The 25,423-nt window shown below is 37.6% G+C and overlaps 1 protein-coding gene across 1 annotated transcript in view; it reads left to right on the top strand.

Annotated features, from left to right (window-relative positions):
• The window catches only part of LOC109417794 (protein GDAP2 homolog), a gene marked incomplete in the record, with an annotated part of 284,578 nt that extends 266,848 nt beyond the window's left edge, over window positions 1–17,730 (top strand). Inside the window, 3 exon segments of the mRNA XM_062853548.1 lie at window positions 12,299–12,497; window positions 12,563–15,868; window positions 16,199–17,730. Coding sequence (XP_062709532.1) covers window positions 12,299–12,497; window positions 12,563–12,619 — 256 coding nt within the window.
• Window positions 17,731–25,423: the final 7,693 nt, after the last annotated feature.

The raw sequence follows: 25,423 nt of genomic DNA, 5'->3' as shown, positions 1-25,423 counted from the left end.
ATAGTATGGCATTCATTACAATATTGCCTAAACTTCCGCGACCCACCAAAAATCATCCCGCGACCCACCAGTGGATCGCAACCCTTGGTTTGAGAAACGCTGTTATAGGGTGTCGCAGAAAGTATGGGCACAACTTTGCAGTGCTGCCATTTGGGAATGATTGCAGAAACAAACTTTATTTTCACACATGTACTGCCTTAATATATTAAAAATAAATACCAATCATTAAAGTTTAATTTTTACTTCTCATTTGAATGCGATAGAACATTCCCTGAAAGACCTTTTGAGGCTTCTGCACAAATTGCTATATTTTCCAATGACATCACTTAACAAATTGTTTTCTATGAATTAAATTAAGCTCGATAAAAATTTCAAAAAATATATCCGTGATTGTCTATATGCATATCTATTATACGACCATTTGTTTGAGCATAAAACATAGATTTTTGAACCGGAAAGTTCAATTCAAAAACGAAATTCGATTTTTTTGAAACCTCGGTTTTCCAATAGCCGAAAACAAGCTTCAAAATGTATATCACATCACAGCATACAGAAATCTGCAATTAAATTTCACTATAAGTAAAATAAATGCTCCAGCTTTATTGAGTGTAGATTGAATAGTATTTATTCTCGTTAAAATATATCCAAAAACTCGAATGTCTGTGGGCGTGTCTTATCCAGAAATAGAAAAAGTGAATTTTTCAGTTTTCTCAATATTTGGAAGTGCTCATACGCACAGGCAAAACATATTCTTATAAAAAAATCAACCATGCATGTGAGGAAACATGTTTTTGAATATATCATGTCAAAAAAATTCGAAAAACATGTTTCGAATTTCTGTATGTGACAAAAACGTAAAAAAGTAGTTTGTGCAGAAGTTTAGAAAGTTGTTTTTTCTTTTTAAACTTTCTGCATACAAAACCCCATTTTTCAGGTATGAACTCTTCACAGGTATCAAAGAAAATACTTTGAATAAAAAATACAAAAATATAAAAATAATTGTTTGTTAAAAAAAATATTGTATTCTCGCTATACAAAGTTGTGCCCATACTTTCTGGGACACCCTATACTGTAGAAATTCCTGGAGGAATTACTACAGAAATTACTGGAGGAACTACCGTAGAAATTCCTGTAGCAATTACTGTAGAAATTCCTGGAGGAATTTCTGATGCAATTTCTGGAGAAACCTCTGGAAGAACTACTGGTAGAACTACTGGAAAATTTTCTGGAAAATCTCCTGGGGAAATTCCAGGATGAATCCCTGAAACAATTCCTGGAAGAATTTCTGGCGGAATTCCTAAAGAAATGCCTGGAGAAATACCTGAAGCAATTCATGCGGGAATCCCTGGACCAATTCCAGGTAAAATCACTGGGGAAGTCCTAGAGGAATCCCTGGAGAAATTCTTGGATAAATTCCTTGAGATATTCCTGGACCAACTCCTGTAGGAATTCCTGGAGGAATCCCTGAAGCAATTTCTGGAGGAATGTCTGGAGGAATTTCTGGAAGATTTTTTGGAGGCATGCTTGGATGTTCTGGAGAAATTTGTGTTGGAATACCTGTAAGAATTCCTGGGGGAATCCCTGAAGCAATTTCTGGTGGAATCTCAGGAAGTATCCCTAAAGGAATGCCTTATGGAATTCTTGGATAAATTCTAGCAGGAACTCATGCAAGAATCGCTAGAGAATTCTCTGGAAGAATTCCTGGTGGAAACCCTGGAGGATATCCTTGAAGGAATCCATAGAGGAATCCCTGAAGAAATTCCTGGAAGAATCTTTGTATGAGTTTCTGAAGCAATTCCTGGAGAATTACCAGGAGGATTCCCGTGAGTATTTCCTAGAAGAATCTCTGAAGGAATGCCTGGATGAATGTCTGGAAGAATTTCTCAAGGAATTCTTGGAGGAATTCCTGGAAGAATTCGTGGCGGAAGCCCTGAAGCAATTCCTGGACGAGGCTCTGGCGCAAGTCCTGGAGGAATCTCTAGAAGGATTCCTGGAACAATTATTGAAGGAATCCCTGGAGAAATATGTAGAGGAACTTCTAGAGGAGCTCCTGGATGACTATCTAGAGGAACTTCTAGATGATTGTTAGAAGAATTTACGAAAGAATTCCTAGAGGAATCTTTAGAGAAATTTCTTCAAGAATATTTGGAGGAATTGGGGTTTGCAAAGGAATCCGTGCAGGAATTCCCCGAGGAATCTAGGAGGAATTCCTGAAGGAATCTCAGGAGGATTTTCTGAAGAAATCCCAGGAAGTACTGAAGAAATCGCTGAAGGAATTCTTGGAAAATCCTGAAGAAATCCTAAGAAGAGCTCGTGGGGGAACTCCTAGAGAAATCGCAGAAGAAACCTCAGGATGAACTCCGGAAGCAATCTCAAGAGAGATTCCCTTAACAATTCCTGGAATTTCTGGATGAATTTCTGAGAAAATAATCATGTAGAATCCCAAGAAAAGTTCCCGGAACGGAAGAATCCTCGTAGAATTTTTTTTCAATAATCCTGAAGTTGTTCCTGAAAACATCCCAGAAAAATTTCCCGAGTGAATCCCTGGAGGACATTCCGAAGGAATCCCTAGAGTAATTCTTGAAAGAATCTCTGGAGGAAGTCTTGAAAGAATACCTGGAGGGTTTTCTGAAGAAACCCCAGTAGGAATCGCGGAAGCAACTGTACCCTGTTCGCCTAAAAGTAGGCAACTTCGTATCGACCGCCATGGAGACGGAAATGCACAATTGTGCTGGTCCCACTTAAGCCACCCAGAAATCTAGTGCTTTTCAAACAAATTACCAATTTTTTTACACTGTTTCGCAGAACTTGGGAAGTGGAACCATCTCGGCAGGGTTCTTATTTTGGGCACTTTTCTACTATAACTCAGCCAATTTGGAATCAATTGGCGCAATTTTTGGAACGCAGCGAGATACGTATAGTATCAAGCCGTGCACAAAATTTCAAGTCAATTGGTATCGAATTGACCGAGTTATAGCAAACAGTGCCCAAAATACCGGTCACTGCCCAAGTGGCTCGCTACTCTATTTCAATCAATTTTCATCTCTGCATACCAGAAATAAAAATAAATGTTTATAACCACCTTTTTAACCTTTGGGGTGTAAATTTACTTTTTGTTTAACTTATTGATGCGCATTTTGTGAACAATACTAATTAAAGCTGAGGCTCAGAAATACAAGTATAAGTAATAACTCGATAATAAAAAATGATTACATCACATATTTCAAGGAAAAGGCAGTTGAAAAAATGTTCAATACTAATGCAGCTTAACAACACAATTTTACTGCTTCGTCCTGAAAGGGATATATTGATATCCGAGCTAATTGAGCTGAAAAATGAGTGAAGTCATCATCTTTACAATTTGTTATAGGTACTCAGTAGCGGCAGATGTCCTGCAGTTGATGCCCAGATCAACTTTGCCGAAAACGAAATTAAAGCCTGTATCCGCAATAATCGAGACACAGAAATACGGCTGTAACTTTGCAACAGATTCATTAAAATTGCTCAAATTTGCTTCTCAGCGCTGTAACTTTTGAATTTGGCAAAGGAAATGGCTGATATTTCGAACAAAAGCCACTCAATCTACACATGTTTTGCATAGGCAAAATTTCAAACAAATCGATGCACTATTAACAATTTTATAGTCGAAAAATGTATTGGGACTGGCCGTGATTTTAGCCCCTCAAACAGACATTATTCAGCACCCCTTATTCTTTTGATTGTTCTGTTGAAAGTACTATACCAATTAGCATCTAATTTAGCTGGTATAATATACACATAATCAACTACCTTCTGTGAAGATTTCATGAAAATTGGCAGAGACATTCGAATACGAAGCATTTTCACTAACACTCACCCCTATCAACACCTGTAGCTTTAAAACCAATTCATCAAAGTTGATTAACTTTTGCAAGAAAATGTCTCTATAAGTATCTTAACTAATTACAAAATTTCATAATTGTCCTCACAGAACTTTAAATTGTAGCGAAAAAAAAAACATCTATTATGCGAATGAAAATTGGTCATGATTGTACAAAATGCTTAAACCACGTTTGTTTGTTTTTCATACACAGTTAAAAGCAATGCATTAAATTTTATGAAATTTGGCACAAATAATAAACATAAACCAATTAGTTCTCTGTTAATTTTTTGGCCAATTTTATCGATTCATTACATACTTACAGCTTTACCTCTGTGTTTCGATTATTGCGGATATTGACTTTATAGGTAAAATTCCTAAAACTTACAAGCGCCACCCAGCGGATAAACTAAAAATCAATGAGTTCATCAATCGTATAGCTCAAGACATCCTGGCCAACTATGCCGAAAACGAAGTTCTTCTATGTAGTCTTATTCTCGAGAAACAGAAGTTTTGAATTTCTAAGACTCGCTAGCGCATCCTTGCGGATAGACCTAGGATCAATAGTTCAATTCCGAATAATTTATCACGTTCAGGTCAACTTTACCGAAGCTAAAATTCTGTAGTCTGATCCTCGAGATACACTAGTTCAGAGTTTATCTAGCGCCACTAGCGGGTAACCCTAGAATCAAATAGTTCATTATCGGATAGTTCTTGATGTCCTAATCATTTTTTTTTAATTCTTCAATCACTTAACCTAATTTACAGCTCTATTGTCCACTAGGGCACTGCGTGAGCGATTCCAATTGGAAGCTGTACATACACTTTGTACAGCGCCTAAATGTATTCTATTTATAATTGTACTACATCGTTGCGCTGCTTTCACTTTCTACCCTATCATGGTAGATTGATGAGCTCGAGGATGTTGATGTGTGGCTGTTGGTTGTTCCTGTTTCCAGTCCATTGGGGGTCCATTATGGGTTGCCGTTCGCCGATGTCCAAGTATCCGGGTTCATTTGAGCCATGGGCTCAGAAGAGGGTCAGTGTCAGCTGCTCTCAGGGGGAAAGAGCAACTGACGAAAGTGCCGGGACTGGGATCGAACCCATGACCATCTGCTTATGAAGCAAACGTGTAGCCACTACGCCACGGGCCCCGGCATCCTAATCATCTTTGCCGAAGATGAATATCTTCTATATAGTCTGATTCATGAGATACAGAAGTGTACAACACCCTAGCGCCACCAAGCGAATAAATCTAGAATCAACTAGTTTATCATCGGTTAGCTCCCCAAGCAACACACATGTTATATATCAGTTACGACAGCGCAAGTTTTGGTTGTATAGAAGTTAATTTTACGTAATTCTAACATTGTGTTGGAATAACGTCAAATAAATTTCTATACAACCAAAACTTGCGCTGTCGTAACTGATATATAACATGTGTGTTGCTTGGGTCTTGATGTCCTGATTAACTTTGCAGAATACGAAATTCATCTATGTAGTCTGATTTCACAGATACAGAAGTTTAAAATTTCTAAGAGACACTAACGCTGCCTAGCGGATAAACCCAGCATCAATTAGCTCATCATCATATAGCAATTGATGTTCTGATCAACTTTGTCAAAGATTCCGCACTTTATCCAACAATGATTTCAACTTATGCCTATTAGACCTGTCCACTTTTCCAAAATTTTTCTCTGATTCATAAGTCCACCCGCATATTTTTATTGGCATACTAAAAGAAGTAACTGGTCAAAATTTCAGCCAAATCCATTGAAATTAAGAGGTGCATCAAATCTATTTCGTGTTTTTCGACTATTTTCGAACTTCAAAAAATTCTAACTACACTAAAACTTGTCAAAAAATAATTCTTTCGGCAAAAATCGAAAGATATACTTGTTTGCTACAAGTTCTCCAAACAACGTATCCCAATAAAATTAAAGGAAATATATGTAATTATCACATTTGTAACCATAAAAACCTTAAAAAGTTGTTTTTTGAAAGATTTTGATCTGGAACACCCTAATATAAGTAATAAGTTGAAAATTTTAAAATGGCATTGTGGTTATTTGCTTCTTTAACAGCAATGCCTAAGCACATTGTTAAACTACGCTTGATGTTCACAGCATAACAAGAGTGCGCCGATACTGGAAATCACTGTTGACGCAACCCCTATCAAAGCAAAATCACAGATAACAGACATCCAGGCTAGAACAAATTTCATTCAGACAGTTGTGTAAGGATTTGAATCTTCACTTGAGTAAGGTTGCAAACCAATACACGATGCACGGTCAGAAAATTCACTCATTTTGGAGCTAAAGTGGGACAACTCAAAATTGAGTAAATTTTATTTCCAGCGATAGCGCTGGCCCAAGTGCGAAAATCTCATCATTTTAAGTTGTATAATATTCTTGCTGATGTGAAGAATATTATACGGCTTAAACTGTTTGGATTTTTGCACTTGGGCCAGCGCTATCGCTGGAAATGCAATTTACTCATTTTTTGAGCTGTTCCAGTTTAGCTCAGTTTTGTGTGAATCTTACTCATTTTAGAGTAACTTTTTCTTAGCGTGTGACAACAGTAATGCCGCCAAACACCATATTGCCACAGTCAGTGGTGAATTGATACATTTCAAGTGTTGAATTGAATTAGTATGGGAAATTAACCGATTGCTGCGCCATGCTTGTGCCACTTGTGTTGCCGATGAAATATTCCTTACACAAAATTCAGATTGAACTTGGATGTCTGTTCTCTGTGGCAAAATGTTCCATGGACACACTATCGCCGCCTATTGGAGTAAATATATACTAAATAACGTACTTTAGGAGAGTACGTGACCCCATTGTAATGATTTAGCTGGCCTCCGGGGTTGAAGAAAGCCATTTCAGGGAGTGTGATGTGATAAACGAAGATGCGCTAGTTATGAATCTTGATCAAGACTGATATGTTTATTGCTCTTTACTATATTCATATGTAAGAGGTAGAATTATTGGTATATTCTCTCTTATATCTACCTTTTGGATGCGAATACCTGTTAAGCAAGTAATCACGAGATCCTTTTCAGACATACGGCTAACATTTTACCTACGAATGAATTCGTATGACCTCGTTTTGAGGGTAGATAGTAAGAAAGTGGTGAGATCACCACACCCTCTACAACTTTGCTGAAGTTTTCTCGACCGGAACGGGAATCGAACCCGCTGTTTCCGGATTGGCGATCCATAGTTTTAACCACCAGGCTAATTGGAGACCGAAATGTTATTCGTCCGTTGTTTGAAAATAATCGTTTTAGCTAAGAAATGATCGTGTCAATCCCTCAAGGGACCTGAAGTTGTCAAAAATTGTATGGGACCGAAAAAAAAACATTAAACTATTTTCATCTGTTTTTAGTCCCATACAACTTTAGCCCTCTGAGGGCCCACTTAGCCTTGAGATACGGACTTCAAATTTTGGCATGATCATTTCTTATCTAAAACGATCATTTTCCAACAACGAATTTGGGCATTTTTTTCATTATCGTACAAATTGGTACCAAGGTTCTCAGAATTTAATGAAATTTTTTTCACAGGTAGGGTTCACATATATATGAACAAAAACAAAATTGGAAAAAACAGGATCGCCTAATTTTCCGGAAAACTCCAGTGGAAACCAAAAATTTTCCACAGACAACCTACTTTGAAAAATCATAACTCAAGAACAAAGCATCGTAGACACATTTTTTTTTGTGAAATCATAAGCAAATTTTCTCAGCAATTCAAAAAAAAAAAAATACAAAATAAAAATTGTTTTCCACAAAATTTTCCACTGTTGAGGAAAGTCGGTTGGAAAAGTCGGAAAAACTATTTTCGTACTCCGGAAAAATTCCCAAAAAAATATTTTTGAAAGGAAATTTTATAAGTTTTATTCTGTAAAACTTTCAAGATGTCGTTTTTCTCCGTTCCTGAGTTATGACCAATTTTGTGGAAATTGTCCAGATGTGCTATATGAACCGTTTTCTTTAAAAAAATCATAACTCAAGAACGAAGCATCGTAGACACAATGTTTTTTTTTGTGAAATCGTAAGCAAATTTTCTCAGCAATTCAAAAAAAATATTAAATGAAAATTGTTTTCCACAGAATTTTCCACTGTTGAGGAAAATCGGGTGGAAAAGTCGGAAAAACTATTTTCGAAGTCCGGAAAAATTCCCAAAAAATATATTTTTGAAAGGAAATTTTATAAGCTATATTCTGTAAAATTTTCAAGATGTGATTATTTTTCGTTCTTTAGTTATGACCAATTCTGTGCAAATTGTCCAGATGTGCCTTATGAGCCGTTTTCTTTGAAAAATCATAACTCAAGAACGAAGCATCGTGGAGACAAATTATCTTAATGAAATCATAAGCAAATTTTCTCAGCAATAAAAAAAATACGACGTAAAAATGTGGTCCGAGAATTTTAAATAAAATGTTACAGCAAAGTTGTTTTTATAAGATAAAATCTGTAAAATTTTGAAGATGTACTTTTTCTTCGTTCCTGAGCTTTGACCAATTATGTGAACATTGTCAGGATGTGCCGTTTGAATCGTTTTTCTACGTGAGTACAAAATATGGTAAATTAAAGATTTGTTTATGACAACGTAGGTAGTTTTTTATTTATCTGTTAGGTAGTTACAGTCTTCATAAGGCAGCCAGGCATAGGGTATAAAATATACAAACGAATAGGTATTACCTAAATTATATTTATATCGATCAAATGGCTTGAGGATCATTAGTTCATGGAGAGCGAACCAAGAGCAGTGAAAAAGTGCAAGTGTCGTTAGTAAAGTGAGTGTTTTCTGTACATAGTACAGTACAGTGCAGTGTTAAAATGGAAAAGTTGAAGCGTTTTGAAAATATTGGGTTGTGTTGCAACCCTTGTGGTTTGGATGCACATAATACTGTAAGAACCAGTTTGCGTCAAATTTCTTCGAATTCGATTGACAAATTTCGTTCAAGCGGAACATTGTGGGTAACTAAAAATATGAAAATGTGTGTAACATGCTGCTTCAAATTGTCCAATAACGATAAATATCTGGTTCACGCTCTTACGCATTCCGAAAGAATGCAATTAGAGGAACAAGTTTCACCACCATCTTCTTCAGCTTCGTCAAAGGAAACTCCTTCCTCGGGAGAATCTATTGGTTCATCATTTCAAGCACAGAAAATACAAGAGCTTGCTAAATTTTTGGAAATTACTTTTGAAACAAAATCGTGTCGATTGGATGCTTCAAGTAGTAATTTTCGCAACGCTACTGTTGAAGAAATGTTCTTTCAAATTTTGAATTAAATAAAGTCATGGTTTCCGAGTGACGCAAAAGAGGACTTTAATTCTATTTTACTAAATTTGAATTCAGCTTTTTTAAATGCTGAAACTGGAAAACAAATTGAGCTTCTTAGAATACTTCCTAGAAGTTGGTCATACGGGAAAATAAAGTCGCATTTTGATACCGCTTCTCAACACGTTATAACTGAATCAAAAAAATATGATTTGGCAATTCAACCATTGTCAAATCCAGGGCGACCGTCTCATGGACCAGATCTACAAGAAAAAGTTTTTTTTTTCTCTTTATTAAGGAGATTTTCAGCCCAGGGTTCTATCTCAGGGATGATATCAGTCGGCCATTTCCTGGTTTGAAAGATACAATATTCATTAAGTTACCCAACGGTACTCGCCAAAATTTTCAAAAACGACTTTTGCTTGCTCCTTTGGATATTTTGTATAAACAATATTTAGAATCTCATGCGTGCGAAAACGAATCTGTTTCATTTACATCATTCTGAAAACTCAAACCAAAACAGTGCGTTTATACAAAGGATTCTTCGGCAATGAATGTATGTGTTTGCATGATACATGAAAACATGAAATTCATGTTTGAGGGATTGAGAAAAACTAATTCCTTTGAAGAGTACAACACAGAAAAAAAACTTAGCGACTATTTGATAAATCAACTTGTATGTGAAAATAGTACAGATGATTGTTACTTGACATCTTGCGAAGTATGTAAATCAAACAAACTGATAGATTTTGTTGCTGAAAATTTAAACAAAAATAAAATTGATGAAGTCAAATATTGCTTTTGGATTATTTGGATGTTAATGATTTCTTGGAAAGCTTGCAGGAACACACAGAGAAGTTTCTTGTTCATCAATTCAAAGTAGATAAACAGCTTAAATATATAAGAATTTAAAAGGATTCACTTATTGAAAACAAAGAAATAATGTGTCAAATGGATTTTGCGGAAAATTATTCGTGTGTGATACAAGATTCCATTCAAAGCCATTACTTCGTGCGACCTCAAGTAACAATACATCCCTTCGTCATTTTTACAAAGAAAAATCTTCTACAAAAGTACTAAATATCGTTGTGATAGCTGATATCAAAAAGCATAACACGACATCAGTTTATGCTTTTCAAACAAAATTAATTTCAAAATTGAAAAATAAATTTCCAGAGCTCGAAAAAATAATTTATCTTTCTGACGGTTGCGGAGAGCAATACAAAAATAAATCCAATTTAAAAAATGTGTGCAACCATGAAAATGATTTTCAAATAAAAGCAGAATGGCACTTTTTTCCGACTTCACATGGAAAAGGTCCGTGTGATGCTATTGGTGGCAACATTAAGCGAATGGCTAGAGATGCTAGTTTCAGAAAGTCAGCAGAAATTGACAACGCCAAACAATTTTTTGACTGGGCTGCATCACAAAAAGTAAAAGACCAATTTAAGAAAAACTGGGAATTTATTTTTGCAACAGAAGATTATTATTCAGAGGCTGAAAAAATACTCCAGGAAAGATTTTGTAACCTTGTTCCAATTCCTGGAACAAAAAATATCATTCATTCATTCCAAAAGATGAACGAAGCATTTTTGCTAGTGAATTTTCAGATATAACAGAAAACTTAGTAAATAAAGTTTGCTTTCCTCTTGATAATATCAGAAAAAGAAAATCTTCCAGTGCTATGAGCCAAAGGCAGTATTGCCGGATGAAAAAATAAACAATAGCAATTGTTAATAAATAAATGTAGGTTAAATAAAAGAATAAAACAGAGAAACAAAGAAAAATTACATACTGAAAATTTGAGTTAAAAGTTAAAAAAAATCCGGATTCCAAAAAAAGTTTTTCCATCTTTGCTTTGTAATTTTCCTCAACGGTAGAAAATTTCGTAGAGAACATATTTTGTGTCGCTTTTTCTTTTTGCTGAGAAAATTTGCGCATGATTTCATTAAGACAATTTGAGTCCACGATGCTTCGTTCTTGAGTTATGTTTTTTCAAAGAAAACGGCACATCTGGACAATTTTCACAGAATTGGTCATAACTCAGGAACGGAGAAAAACCACATCTTGAAAATTTTACAGAATATAGCTTATAAAATTTACTTTCAAAAATATATTTTTTGGGAATTTTTCCGGACTACAAAAATAGATTTCCCGAGTTTTCCAACGAATTTTCCTCAACAGTGGAAAATTTTGTTTAAAACAATTTTCATTTTATATTTTTTTTTTAAATTACTGAGAAAATTTGCTTACGATTTCACAAAAAAATTGTGTCTACGATGCTTCGTTCTTGAGTTATGATTTTTTAAGCAAACGGCTCATACAGCACATCTGGACAATTTCCACAAAATTGGTCATAACTCAGGAACGGAGAAAAACGACATCTTGAAAATTTTACACAATATAGCTTATAAAATTTCCTTTTAAAAATATTTTTTTTGGGAATTTTTCCGGAGTACGAAAATAGTTTTTCCGACTTTTCCAACCGATTTTCCTCAACAGTGGAAAATTTTGTGGAAAACAATTTTTATTTTGTATTTTTTTTGAATTGCTCAGAAAATTTGCTTATGATTTGACAAAAAAAAAATGTGTCTACGATGCTTCGTTCTTGAGTTATGATTTTTCAAAGTAGGTGGTGTCTGTGGAAAATTTTTGGTTTCCACTGGAGTTTTCCGGAAAATTAGGCGACCCTGATTTTTTTCAATTTTGTTTTGTTCATATATATGTGAACCCTACCTGTGAAAAAAATTTCATTAAATTCTGAGAACCTTGGTACCAATTTGTACGATAATAAAAAAAAAAATCCCCACTTATAACATTTCAAATTTTTGAAAAATAAGGGACGACCTAGTACACACTTGCATACTGAAGATTTCTATTAGTCCAAACCAGGCATCTCATTTTTCCTTGTGTAAGTTTAGTTGATCTGGCAATACTGGAATAGAAACTATGAGAGGTCAATCAAGCTCAAGCTTAAGGTCAAATTTTAAGAAGACGCCTTCACTAAATTAGCACTAGCAAGAAATTCAAATCGGAATAGTTTTCGACCGGACCGAGGCCGTGAGAGTGCTAATACCGAGAATCGATGTACAATCAATTAAACACGAGCTAATCAATTCTTTAAACTCGACTTCTTTACTATCAGATACAAGAAGAACCTGAAGGCCTTCTACATCGTACACCCGACGTTCTGGACCAAGATGATGACCTGGTGGTTCACAACCTTCATGGCGCCGGCCATCAAAACCAAGGTGCACTCGTTGCCCGGCGTCGAGCATCTGTACTCCGCCATCGCCAAGGATCAGCTGGAAATCCCGGCCTACATCACCGAGTATGATATGGCGGTAAGTTTGGTTGATTATTCACCGTTGAGTTTCGAACGTAGTTGACGTTGATCTTCTTATTGTAGACGAATGGAATCCACTACTTCCAACCGGTCACCAACACCTCATCGCCTGCGTCCTAAAAGGGGAAAGAAGAAGTTTCCCACCGAGAATTAGAACAATCATCTCACTCCTCAGCAGCAGCATCCGGGCCTCCGGAGAAGTTCATCCTCATAACCATAACCATTATTTTCCCGGCAAACTTTCCCTTCCGTACTCGTCGATAGCACCACACCAATACGGACAAAACATTTCGTCGTACTGTTATAAATCTCATAAATGTCGCCAACACTACTATATGCATGTGTGAACGCACGTTGCCGTCGTCATTTTGGTCAATCATCGATCCCATTCGAGAGAAAGAACTTCTCACGCACCGTTCTAAACGAAACAAAATGATGAAATCTTTCTGCTTCCTTTCCACCGGTTGAATTCGAAGGAGGAGTATTGTAACTATTATTACACGAAAAAAAAAATTAGACCTAATTCGGATCGAGTGGACAGAGGTGGAAGTCTTACAAAACGCAATCTATTAGAGAGCAAGGTGAGAGACGCACGCGGAAGCTGAGAAGGCGAACACGGGACTTGTAGTAGCTTAACAGAGATATACTATTCTTAACGTTTTACGGAGCAAAATGATTATAAGTAACAACAAAAACAAAAAAAAAAAAGGTATATACAATTTAACAAAGCATAGCATCTTATTTGCTAGAGGAAAAAAAGTGAATACAAGGGTTAATTAACTAATAATGAATTTACAGAAAACACATGTGTGAACGGTGTCCCAACTTGGCGTTTCTACCGTGAAAAATGCATTATAAAAATTTGATTCTAACAAAATCCCGAAGCAAATTTTCCACGGGTTTCTGCAGAGGTACAATAAGAAATTTTCCCTAAGGTTTTCTCAGATTTTCCTCCAAGAATGACGTTAGGAATTCCTCCTAAATTTCGTCTTAAAATTATTTTCCAAGAATTCTTTTATTTATTTTAATCATTCTTCTAGAAGTTCTTCTGAGAGTTTTTAGCATCTTTTCAAAAACTTCAGCTGTACTTAGTTTGGAATTCTTTTAGGGATTTCTTCAAAAGGGTGTCTTTCAGATATTATTTCAAATGAAGTTTCTTCAGTGGTTTATCCACAATGAGTTCATTCACAGATTTTTCCAGAAGGAGTTTCTTCAAAGATTGCTCCAGGATGTATTCATAAAGGAATAATTTCGGGATTTCTCTTGAAGATATTTGTGATATTCCTCCAGAAAGAGTTTTATATGGGATTCTTACAGGAAAAGTGTCTGAGTAAATTCATGTCTCCACGAGGATTTATTTCAGGTATTTTTTAGGAGAGAGAAGTCTATGGATTTCTCCAGGAGGAGTTTCTTCAGGGGTTCCTTGGGAGGAGGTTTATCAGGGGCTCCCCCAGTAAAATTTTATTATTGGATTAATTCTTCCGTAAGAAGTTCCTTCAAAAATATCTCCATGAGGAATTCTTTCAAAAGAAGTTGTTTCAAAGATTGCTCCAAAGTGTAGAATTAGCCTAAGTTAAAATACACGTTGATAAAAATAAAAAAAAAGATGTAGCTCCAGATGTGGTGCCTTCAGGAATTCTTGAAGGAGAAATTCCTTTATAGTTTATGTCCGATTGTTTATTAAGTAATTTATGACATTCGGACACGCTTGTTTTGTTTGCTTTTTTATCGTTCTGGAGAAAAGTGCTTTTCACTTTTGAATAACATGCGATTCTCATTTGAGCCATAAGAGAAGTTTCATCAGGGGTGCCTCCAGGAGGATTCTTCAGAAGAAGTTCCTCCAGAGATTCCTCCAGAAAGAGTTTCTTCAGAGGTTCGTAAGGGAAGAGTGCCTTCAGGGGTTTCCCTACGAAGAGTGCCTTCATAGATTTCCCCAGAAGAAGTTCCTTTGTGGATTTCTTCAGGAGGAGATTCATCAGGGATTCCCCCAGGAGGAGTTCTGTCAGGGATCCACCAAAAGAAGTTCCTATATGGATTTCTTCAGGAAGAGATCCTTCAATGTTTCCTTCAGGTTGTGTCCCATCAGCGATTTCTACAGGAGAAGTTCCTTCTGGGGCTCCTCCAGCAGTCCAATTCCTTCAATGATTTCCCCATGAGGAGTTTTTTTTTTCAGGAGTAGTCTTTTTCAGAAATTTCTCCAGTAGTGGTTCCTTCAGGATATCCTGCAAGAGAAGTTTCTTTATGGATTCTTTCAGAAAAGTTTCTTGAGAGGTTTCTCTAGGAGTTCTACCAGAAGAACTTTCTCAAGGGATTTCTCCAGAAGAAGTTTCTTCAGAAGTTTCACCAAAAGGAGTTCCTTGAAAGGTTCTTTAAAAAAGAGTTCTTTCAAGGGCTCTTCCAGGAAGAGTTCCTTCATGCATTCCTTCAGAATAAGTTTATTCAGGGATTCCCCCAAAAGGAGTACTATCAGAAATTCTCCAGAAGAAATCTTCCACGGATTCCTCTGAAGAGTTTCTTTAGAGCTATCTCCAGAGTGAATGCACTCTTGGTCACGGGTTTCCCCAGAAGGAGTTCTTTCAGGGATTCCTATAAGAAGAGTTCCTGCAGGGGCTGCCTCAGTAAACTTTTCATGATGGGTTAATTCTTCCAGAAGGAGTTCCTTCAAAAACTGTACCATGAGGAATTATTTCAGACATTCATTCATAAGATGTTTCTTCAGGAACTGTTTCAGGAGAAGTTCTTCTAGAGATTGCTTATTCAGGAGTTCCTCCAGGAGAAGTTCCTTCAGGGGTATCTCTACGGGAAGTTCCTTTACAGATTCCTTCAGGAGAAGTTCTTCCGGGTGTTTCCCCAGGAATGTCCTTCAGGGGATCTTTCGGGAGTAGTTCCTTCAAATATTTTTCCATGAGGTGTTCTTTTAGGAGGAGTTTCAAAAGTTTCAAGTGCATATTTCTTGATAAAAGCGCCAACTGTAACACCGTGCACACAACTTTGTTATAGACTTAGAGAAAGAAAGAAGAAGTATTTAGGAGAGTAGGCGTGCAGTCAACGTGAGAAACAAAAATTGTTATTTAGATGAGCACCCGCCCTATGCCAGAAAATTAGAGACCCCGCAAGAAAAAAAGCACAGCAAACACAGCAACAGCAACAACAAACAACAATCCAAAGATGAAACGATATCGTATAAAAGGGAAAATTTATGCTGCTATGCGGCTTTTTTGTAGTAGTGCGAAAGCTTGACCTAGTCGAAATGCTATACGCGCACGCCTATGAATAACGATATAGCCCCCGATTTTCAAACACACCACAAACACATACCAGGCAGAAAGACAAATCCCCCGTACTAGCACTCAGTTTAAGAGGTACACGGTTACAGAAGTTACACAGATTTGTGTACTACTAGATCAGCCTCACCGCTGTGTCAAATGTACACAGATACTTTTCCGGCTCCAGCGCTGGCATGAAAACAAAATTAACAATTATTTTTGCATTGATCGATTCCTGATTATGCATGTCATCGTTCAGAGAAAATTAGTTACGAACTTTGCTCCCATACCAGCGCTAGAGCCAGAAAAGTGACTGTGTACATTTGACACAGGGGTGGAGGCTGATCTAGTAGTACACAAATCTGTGTACATTGTACACAAGCCTGTGTACATTGTACACAAGCCTGTGTTGTTTCGTTTTAGGGTGTAGAAGATCATCCTTGAGAGGGTGGGATGAGATGAGAGAAGATGAAGCCAACGCGTCTGTGAAATATTCACATACACTTAGAGAGGAGAGAAAGCAAAATCGAATTCCTTAAAATTACGAAGCAATTTCTTGAAAAGAAGCCATTTTTTAGAAGCCATTCAGTAAGTTTGTTGTTAAAGCTAATTGGCAGGAGAAGACAACCGGAGCGAACTAGTAGATAGATAAAATGCGCGAGAGAAGGAGTAACTCATCCGGTGGTGTTCTGGGAGATCCCATGCGCGATGAGGTAGTTCATAGTAGCATGTTTTCGTTTTTGAGGTTATGGAATGTTTCGTAGCGACAGGAAAGGTGCTTCGGACGGCTTGAAACTGCGCCAAAGTCGACTCGTGTCATAGTGAGAGAAGAGAGTCCAGAGAATCGTTTGTTATACAAAACGCGTAAACCCAATTTGTCTTTCTCGAAACCGTTGTTCTGTTGCTATTGTTTGATGCAGAAAAAAGTGATTAATCAGCCAAAACAAGTTGAAGTGAACCCCGCGGAAAAGTTTAACACAAATGAATGGAAACCGAAATTCTAACCTAAACAATGTATGCCATTTGTAGACGTACATATTGAGAGCCACCATAAAAAAACGGGAGAGATCTATTAGGAGTACTAATTCGAAGTCGAAATTACATTTTTTTCGATCAGTGGTTAAATTCTAATGTTCATAGGGTATAAACTCACAGACACTGTAAAAACACTCGGAAACTCTCGCTCGCTTTGCACTAACCAAAGAGAGTCCCTAAAAATTAATCAACACAAACACGCACTCGCACTCAACGCGATGCAAAATAAAAAAGAAGAATAGTAAACAAAATGTTTTCCTCGAACTTTTTTCGTCTCTAGTGTCTATGTGTTATCTTGAAAAGACTTGTTTAAATTTTTAGGAGATTATAGGTTAACTTTAAGCAAAGCAGCCAATGCTTTTATTTACCGTTCTATTATCATATTATTATTGATATTGTACTTGTACAGGTAGGAGTCGCTAACACAGCAAAGCAGGCAAAACACTAACAGAGGTGGAGCAGGTGAATGAAAAGTTATAAACTTGACGTATTCACGCCACCAGCAATGCGCCAACAATGCGGAAGCTTTTTTCGAACCTGATCATAACCGTACGCGCGAAGAACTGTTGCAAATCAAATAAATTTAACACAAGAACAAAAAAAAACATGTTGTAAAGTATTGTTGAACAATTATTTAGTGACAAGAAAACATACAAAAAATGTACTTAGTAAGGACAAGCAGAAAAAAAACGAACGGAAACAGTGAAGACCGAAGAACAACAGCAGCAAATAACAATAAGAAAAAAAAAACAAAATTCAAAGCTAGGATATTGGCTCCAGTAGCCTCCAGAGTAAGATAGTAGACGCGATTGATTAGTTTGGTAAGAGATAAAACTTCACACACGCAAGTATTCTGATTTCGGAAAATAAAGCAAGAAGCGATAGGAATGTAAAGTTTTGTTGGTAAAAGTTTTTGAAACGATCCAAAAAGAGAGTTGTTTTTATTTGGCCGGGAGGTTCGACGATCCGAAAGGTTTTACCACCTATTTGTTCAGCTGTGATAAAATACTAACCTGCTGCTTTGCTACTTTTAAGCCATTGGATGGTATCCTTAAGGCTTTTTACGGCATCATCAGCATCGGCAGCCATGTTGGATATGTGGCTCGAAATTTCAAGGTGATAATTCTCTGTCACCAAAGCGAATATTCGTATGAAAAAGTATCATCCTGTATGCCCCTGGCCAAGTTCGCAGGGGTTGACGGTATTAAAGTGAAGGAGTTTCTTTTTGATTATTGTAATGTAGTGTTCTTTAGTGAAACATATCACCTTTTTAACACTTTAATGCGCCTCCAACGGTTCATCACAAACCGGCTGCTGCAGATGGAGTATGGCTGATCATATGCATCAGACATGCTCGATAAACAGGAGGAACCGCCGGGGCTCAGTAGAGTCTATTCCCAAGCAATAGTTCCAAGTCGGTTGGATTTGAGAAGGTTTTGATGATCGTTACAAATCCTAATAAAAGTATTATAGGATTTGTGACAGGTTTTGGTACCTTTTACAGCCAGCTGACTTCAAAATGTTGTTTGGGCTCTATTTCCCACGTTTCTCGGTTGATTTTGATTAGTAATTTATTAATGTCATAGTCGCTTTTTCGAACTTTTACAATGTTAGTTGGTCATATTTTCTTTAAATAAAGCAATTAAAATCGACCGAAGAATCAATAGTGGGAAGGAGATTTGCAGCACTTAATTGTGCTGATAGATTCAAAGCTAACGTGCGAACACTTAAACGCATTGTTGACGTCAATGCGTTCGACGTGACATTTTGGACAAAAACTGGCTGCTTTATATTAACTGAACAACGTTATTTGTGTACCTATGACTAGGTTGACATTTCTAGGTTACGCTTGAGAAATTGACATGGTTCATCTCGGTAGGACCGATAGGACAATTGAACGAATTTGAATATTTTTAATAGTATTTGTAGCGGGGTGAAAGTTGACATGAAATCTTTATTATTTTAAAATTTTATTGCAATCAACTGACCAACATGGCGTATTTTTGATTATCTCTTAGATGTTCAGAAGTTACATGTTTCTGTGAATTTTGGACCGATGACAATTTAAGGACACAAGAGATGAACACAAGTAGAAAACGATTAGCGAAATCAAGAAAACAATTTGACACAGGATCGACTATATTTTAACATACAGGGTTCGATTGATTCGATGAAAAAAACAAACATACGACAACTGACTTAACGAGGAGGAAAACATATTTAACCATACCACAACATCAAACAAGGAGACACGCACAAACCGTGTGACCATAACACTACATAGGCAAATCCTGGCTGACTGACCAATTGAAAACTTTCCAATCTTCTACCGTAACTTTCTGAGTCAGTTGCAACAGTGTCTTAATGGATATCATTTTCCGCGTACGGCTGGCAAACTGCTTCTGAAAGATTACGTACTCTTTTCTATCTTCGGGTCTAGTGTAGAGGTTTCAACTCTATTCAGAGTGCAGCTAGAAACCTAGCAAAAAAAAGAAAAAGTATCATCCTGTATGCTCACTCGCATTGATTGTGATGATACTTTTTCTGCTGCGTTGCTGCAGAATTGACAATTTTTTATCACTTCAAAAACGCGAGGCAAACAATCATTGAAAAACAAAAGGTCAGTGATTCGTTCGAAAACTTAGTGATGCAGCAAGACACCTTAACTTCCTGGTTCATTCCTGTACTCCGCTGTACAGAAATAATAGTTTTCTTCACTGACTCACATTTCAACGTTCTCCGAGACGTTCAGCTGCTCGTCGAAGTGCTACTTCAACCTGTCGATCACCTCACAACCGTCTCATTAGAGGCTTCCATTCTTATCCCTGGACGTTCTGATTTGAAGGCTACTGCGCTGCCCATATTCGCATAGGTGACGTAAACGCCACATAGGCCAAAATTCACTTTTTTAGCTTAACATGTCCTACACCATGTATAGCATATGCTCCAATTATTAAAAAAATGTGTTTGTTCTAAGACATGTGAGTATATTGAAAAGAACGTTTTGACGTAACCACCATGTGGTCGCAATACTGACGTCTGTGTACAAGAAAACTAAAATCTCCCCATAAAACGTGATTGAACATAATTTATTGAGATAATTTATTGAGATAATTTATTGACATAAACATAATTTATATTTGAGATATCTAATTATTTGATTCCAGATGCCTGAAAATCATTTTCAATATCAACAACTTTCATAGTGAATATTATCAATTATGTTTAATACTTATTATGGATGCAATGTAGAAACTGAAACATTTATGCTTTGACACCAACATGCGAATAATTTAACAAATTGACACTTGATAGCCTACAACTCGTAATGGTAAGTCTACGCCGATTGATGTAATCGTTTCCACTGGTCTTAGTCCTGGATCAATCGCTTCCAGTCGCCCTGAGATTTTGGCCGCAAAATGCAGTTGAGGAAGACCTAAAAGGCCAACGTGCGCGCCCTAACACGAAGCCAACGGCTCCTTCCTGGTTCTCTGCTAATATGGTATAAGTTTGTCATTTCTCTGGCATACGAGCTACGTACCCAGCCCACCGCAGCCTGCCTTGTTTTATCCGCTTCATTATACATCAGTTAACCGATTTTGTCAGCCTGTTTCGGGGACACATTTTTTGTTCTCCTTATATGTCTAAAAAGATTTTCAAGCAGTAGTTTAGTGATGAACATGATTGAATTAGTTAAAGTTTGACCGTAAGGTAATAAGAGCAAAAAGTTTGTGGGGCTCATAAAATTGGGTTCATACTGTTACGATTTATTTACATACTTGGTACAATTCGTAGTTCATGCAACGCCGCCATATGCCGTGATCCTGGTTAGCGGCGAGTATTGTTCGCAGTTAACGTGCTTACTTTAAATTACTCTAAAATGGGTGTTTGTCAAATCTCCCAAGTATAGAATCTAAACACTTCATTTATGAACAGTTATATTTTTTGTATGGATGGTTGTGCTAGATCTCTATCGCTTCCTCTGAATGACGACGTAAACTCCTCAAACCCCCTTTCAGCTATTTACTAAGTGCTTGAGGCAAACTTATTGAAACCCGAATCGTGAGTTTTGTGGCACCTGATTGTTTAATGAAATAGTAGACTCATGGTTAGCCACGAGTAAAATCATTCCACAGCAAAACTATTATAAGTTTTACGTTTTGTTTCAAAACCATCATTGAAACAATACTACTGAACTGCTGTGGCTTTTCAGTCTAACAAAAGTGAGACGGCCAGGAGTTTGGCATAGCCGTTTTAATCCTGTTAGACTGAGACAGCCACAACAGTTCAACATTTCTTCCCAGTCGTGAACATCCTCTAAAACTTAGATAAATTAAATCCATATCTATCTGATTAGGCGTTGGGTGTATGAGCTTTTGATTTACTAATTTAATTGTAAAAACTTAGTGTAGAGGAATAGCACAAGGTTAATAAAATGAAATTAGTTTCGTAATATTTCGTAATTTGTCGAATATGAGACAAAATAAAAAAGGGCCACGGGTGACACTTAATGTTTCAGTTTTTCAAGTAAATCTCAAAAAATTGTAAATATTACTAAGGTATTTTTTTAATAAATAGTTACGTACAACACCATATTTTGGGATAAGACATAAAATAACCTTTTCAACATAGACTGCCTTAATTGCAATGTGCATTGGAAGGAGCCGTTAGGATCCATCGCAGAGCCTGGGGATTAATGTTAATTCCGGTATTTTGCACAAATTAAACGAAATAAGAAAACTGGTCGGCGTAAAGTCAAATTGGACTAGGCGATTTTTTGGACAGGTAAAGATAAGCCAAGGAATCATAGTATTTCAAGAAATAATGCACATGCTTTGATATCCCAATTTCTAGCAGGACATTTTCCCATAATCATTGAAAAACAGTTGGTCCGGTCTGATTTAAATCCGACCAACTGTGAATCTTACTACGATGTCCACGCTTTATGGTACGCTCGACCGCACTATCAGGTAGTTCACATTTTCAGAATGTGACGTGTTAGCTTTTTTCTGAAACCACGGTTAGTACATCTTCTTTCGAGTCGGGACTGCTGCTTATCAACAAAGAATGTATTTAACGCACGAATACGGACATTCAGCGGGAGACCCGGGTTAGATTCCCGTTCCGGTCGGGAAATTTTTTTCGACTCCCTGGGCATGGTGTATCATTGCACTTGCCTCAAGCCTGGAACACATAGCGTCCGTTCCTTCGAGGTTTGCGTTTTTTTTTTGACAGTTTTCCCATGGGAAATGTGTCAAACTACTGTCAGGCACCCGCAAACGTATGCATTGTGTGGGGCACTTCACAATATACAAATGCATGCAATGGCAGGTAAAGGAAGCCCTTCAATTAATAATTGTGGAAGTGCTCAAAGAACACTAAGTTGAAGCGAAGCAGGCCAAGTCTCAGTGGGGACGTAGAGCCATATAGAAGAAGAAAAAGACGGACATTCCGGAAAAAAATCTAACACGTGTTCAGAAAACGGGTACCGTAATAGGGTAATTAATAGCTAACATAACGGTCATAGCAATCTGGTTGTTACGTCAACTTATCCGTGTAATCATTCATCAAAACGACTGAATGGTCGCATAAACTGACGTACACGTTTTAAATATGGAAAAATTACATGAAACATCTTAAAATCATTGCGGCTCACATTTTGTAGCTGTAATCCACGAAACTGACAGATTATTTCATTCAAATAATCGGTGCATATGTAAATCCGGAAAAAATCTATAAAATCGTGTTTTCCCATCAGAGCAGACGTTGGTGGTTACATCGACTATGCGAATATGGGCAGTGCGGGTCGCATCTGCTGAAATTGGAGCTTCTGGGATAAAACTGTTCATTTGTCGATTGCCAAAAAAAAAGGTGGTACTTGTTCTTCTTATAGTTAGGTTGAAACTCTCGTTGAAACCAGACGTGTTATTCACGCGCTCCGATTGTAGTTTTTCTTTTTTCGATTGCCTTTGTCCCTCACCCCGGTGAGCGGTCGGTTGTTTTATCTGCGTCAGCCCCTGATGACAGCTTGTTCTATCTCTCGTGCATGATACATGCAACCAACGTAACTATGTCTACAGTCCGGTCACGCGAAAACACCTTCAAGGTGGACCTCAACAAATTTCCAAAGCGACCAACTTTTGAAGAAATCCATACATTCGTTCACGAAACCGTTATGCTTCGGCTGGATGAAGTACTACGACTACAGATGAACCATGCCCAAAACTGTGCACATGTCAAGTGTATCGATTTGCAGACTGCCCAAGCGGCGGTGGAACAGCACAACGAAAAACACGAGTTGGTGGTTAATGGCAAAAGTGTGAAGGTACGGCTGGCGATGGATGACGGCGGCGTTGAAGTCAAGGTGCATGATTTGTCGGAAAATGCTAGTAATGCAGAAATCGAGACATTCCTGAAACAATTTGGAGAGGTGGTGGGCATCCGGGAAATGATATGGGGAGCAAATTTCGCGTTCAATGGTGTGTCATCCGGTGTGAGGATCGTCAAAATAATCCTCCGGCGGCACATAAAATCATTTGTTACGATTCTTGGGGAACAGACGCTGATTAGTTACAGGAATCAGCTTCAAACCTGTAAGCAATGTACGGAGCTGTCGCACCCAGGCAGTACCTGCGTACAGAACAAGAAGCTTTTGGGACAAAAGGTAGACCTGAACGAGAGGATCAGGAAATCCCAATCAAATCCGAGTACTAGCTATGCGGGTGTACTGAGCAAATCAAACGTCCCGGTTTCAAACCTGTTACCGCAGTTTGCGCTCACAAATTTGAATGCCCTGAACGAACAGGAGAAACACAGCGGCGTTGCTGTAGAAACCCCAAACGTACCCCGGACCAACGATGAAACTGCCGCAATCACGAATCACCGCAGCTAGCCTCCAAATGCAGACGGACCAAGCAACAAATGCCGCAACAAAGAACGATTGTGTGAACCAGCAAACGCCGATGGATCAATCTACAACAGACGAACTTGAGACGATTGGAATTGAGGTAGCTGAGGAAGCCACACCGAGTGTGCAGCAGTTATTGTCTGATGCCGCAACTAGCTCTGGTACAACGAATAGCCTCAAAAATCCAAACAATCCTTCTTCCCATCGAAATGTTCCTATTGAGATTTCCGACAATGAAAGCGGTGAGTCGTCCACTGAAATGTTTAGGAAGGTGAAGCGTGCCAAGGGTCGTTCTAAAAAACTTAGGGATGTAAGTCCGGCTTTTGTGATGCTTTCTGATGTCTACAGTTTACGAAACTCGCAAAAATCCATCAATCCCAATCCTAACTCCAATTGTACTGCGTCCAAAACTAACCTCAGGCTCAGGGAATTTCAGTCCATCGTTACAAACCTTGTTAGAAGTTTGTCGCTTTCGGATACATGGGAAGTGTTACATAACAATACTGTAGTATACAGCTATATTCGGACCAACACGGCTTTAAGACTCGATCGCATTTACGTGTCCGCTTCGCTTCTCCCTCATTTGCGCACGGCTGAATACCTAGTAAGCTCTTTCTCAGATCACAAATCGCTAAAAATCCGTTGTTGCTTACCAAACCTTGGAAAACCAGTAGGAAAAGGGTACTGGTCCATGTGTGCACATGTCTTTACAGATGAGAATTTAGAAGAATTTGGCCTAAAATGGAATCTTTGGTTACGCCAGAAAAGACATTTTGCAAGCTGGACTGATTGCTGGTGTGATTTTGCCAAGCCGAAGATTTCCAGTTTCTTCCGGTGGAAAACTAATGAACGTTTCAGACAATTTCATGCGAAAATGAACTCTTGTACAAAAAGCTTAGGAATACATACGACGCGTTGTATGGCAACCCCAATGGAATTGTGGAAATCAACAAAGTAGAAGCTAAAATGCCTTTACTTCAAAGCAAATTTTCTAAAGCCTATGAGCGTATCAACGATAAGTTCATATGCCGTGAAAACATTTCAGTCTTTCAGCTTGGACACAGAACAAAAAAGAAAAAGAACAGTATCATTCAGTCTATCGAATTGAACAACCAAATCTTGAATGAACCTGTGGAAATTGAAAACCACATTCTAGATTTTTTCAAATCGCTATATTCAGCAGAGGCTGTAGAAAACTGTACAAATTTAACGATTCCTAGAAATATTCCACAAAACTCGGTGACAAATGAGCAGTTAATGAATGAAATCACAACTACAGAAATTATTTTCGCCATTAGATCAAGCGCCTCCAGAAAATCCCCAGGGAACGATGGGATTCCGAAAGAATTTTATCTTAAAGCTTTCAACATCATACATGCTCAGCTAAACCTCATTATCAATGAAATGCTAACTGGAAATTTACCACAGAAAATGACGGAAGGTATCATAGTTTTGTGCAAGAAAAAAACGAACGGTAGAACTATTAAAAGCTATCGCCCAATAAGTCTGTTAAATTTTGACTATAAATTGTTGTCCCGTAATTTGAAAGAACGTCTTGAGAACGTATTTGTAGGAAGCAATCTTTTGAATGCGTCACAAAAGTGCTCCAACGCCAAACGAAATATCTTCGAGGCTGTGATCGCAATAACAGACCGAACGGTTGAACTGGATCATAAACGAAAGCGTGGCAAGCTCATTTCCTTCGACCTTGACCAC

The sequence above is a fragment of the Aedes albopictus genome, chromosome 2, assembly GCF_035046485.1.
Source record: "Aedes albopictus strain Foshan chromosome 2, AalbF5, whole genome shotgun sequence".
NCBI lineage: Eukaryota > Metazoa > Arthropoda > Insecta > Diptera > Culicidae > Aedes > Aedes albopictus.
The sequence above is the reverse complement of the archived record's forward strand: the minus strand, read 5'-3'. Positions and strand labels throughout refer to the sequence as shown.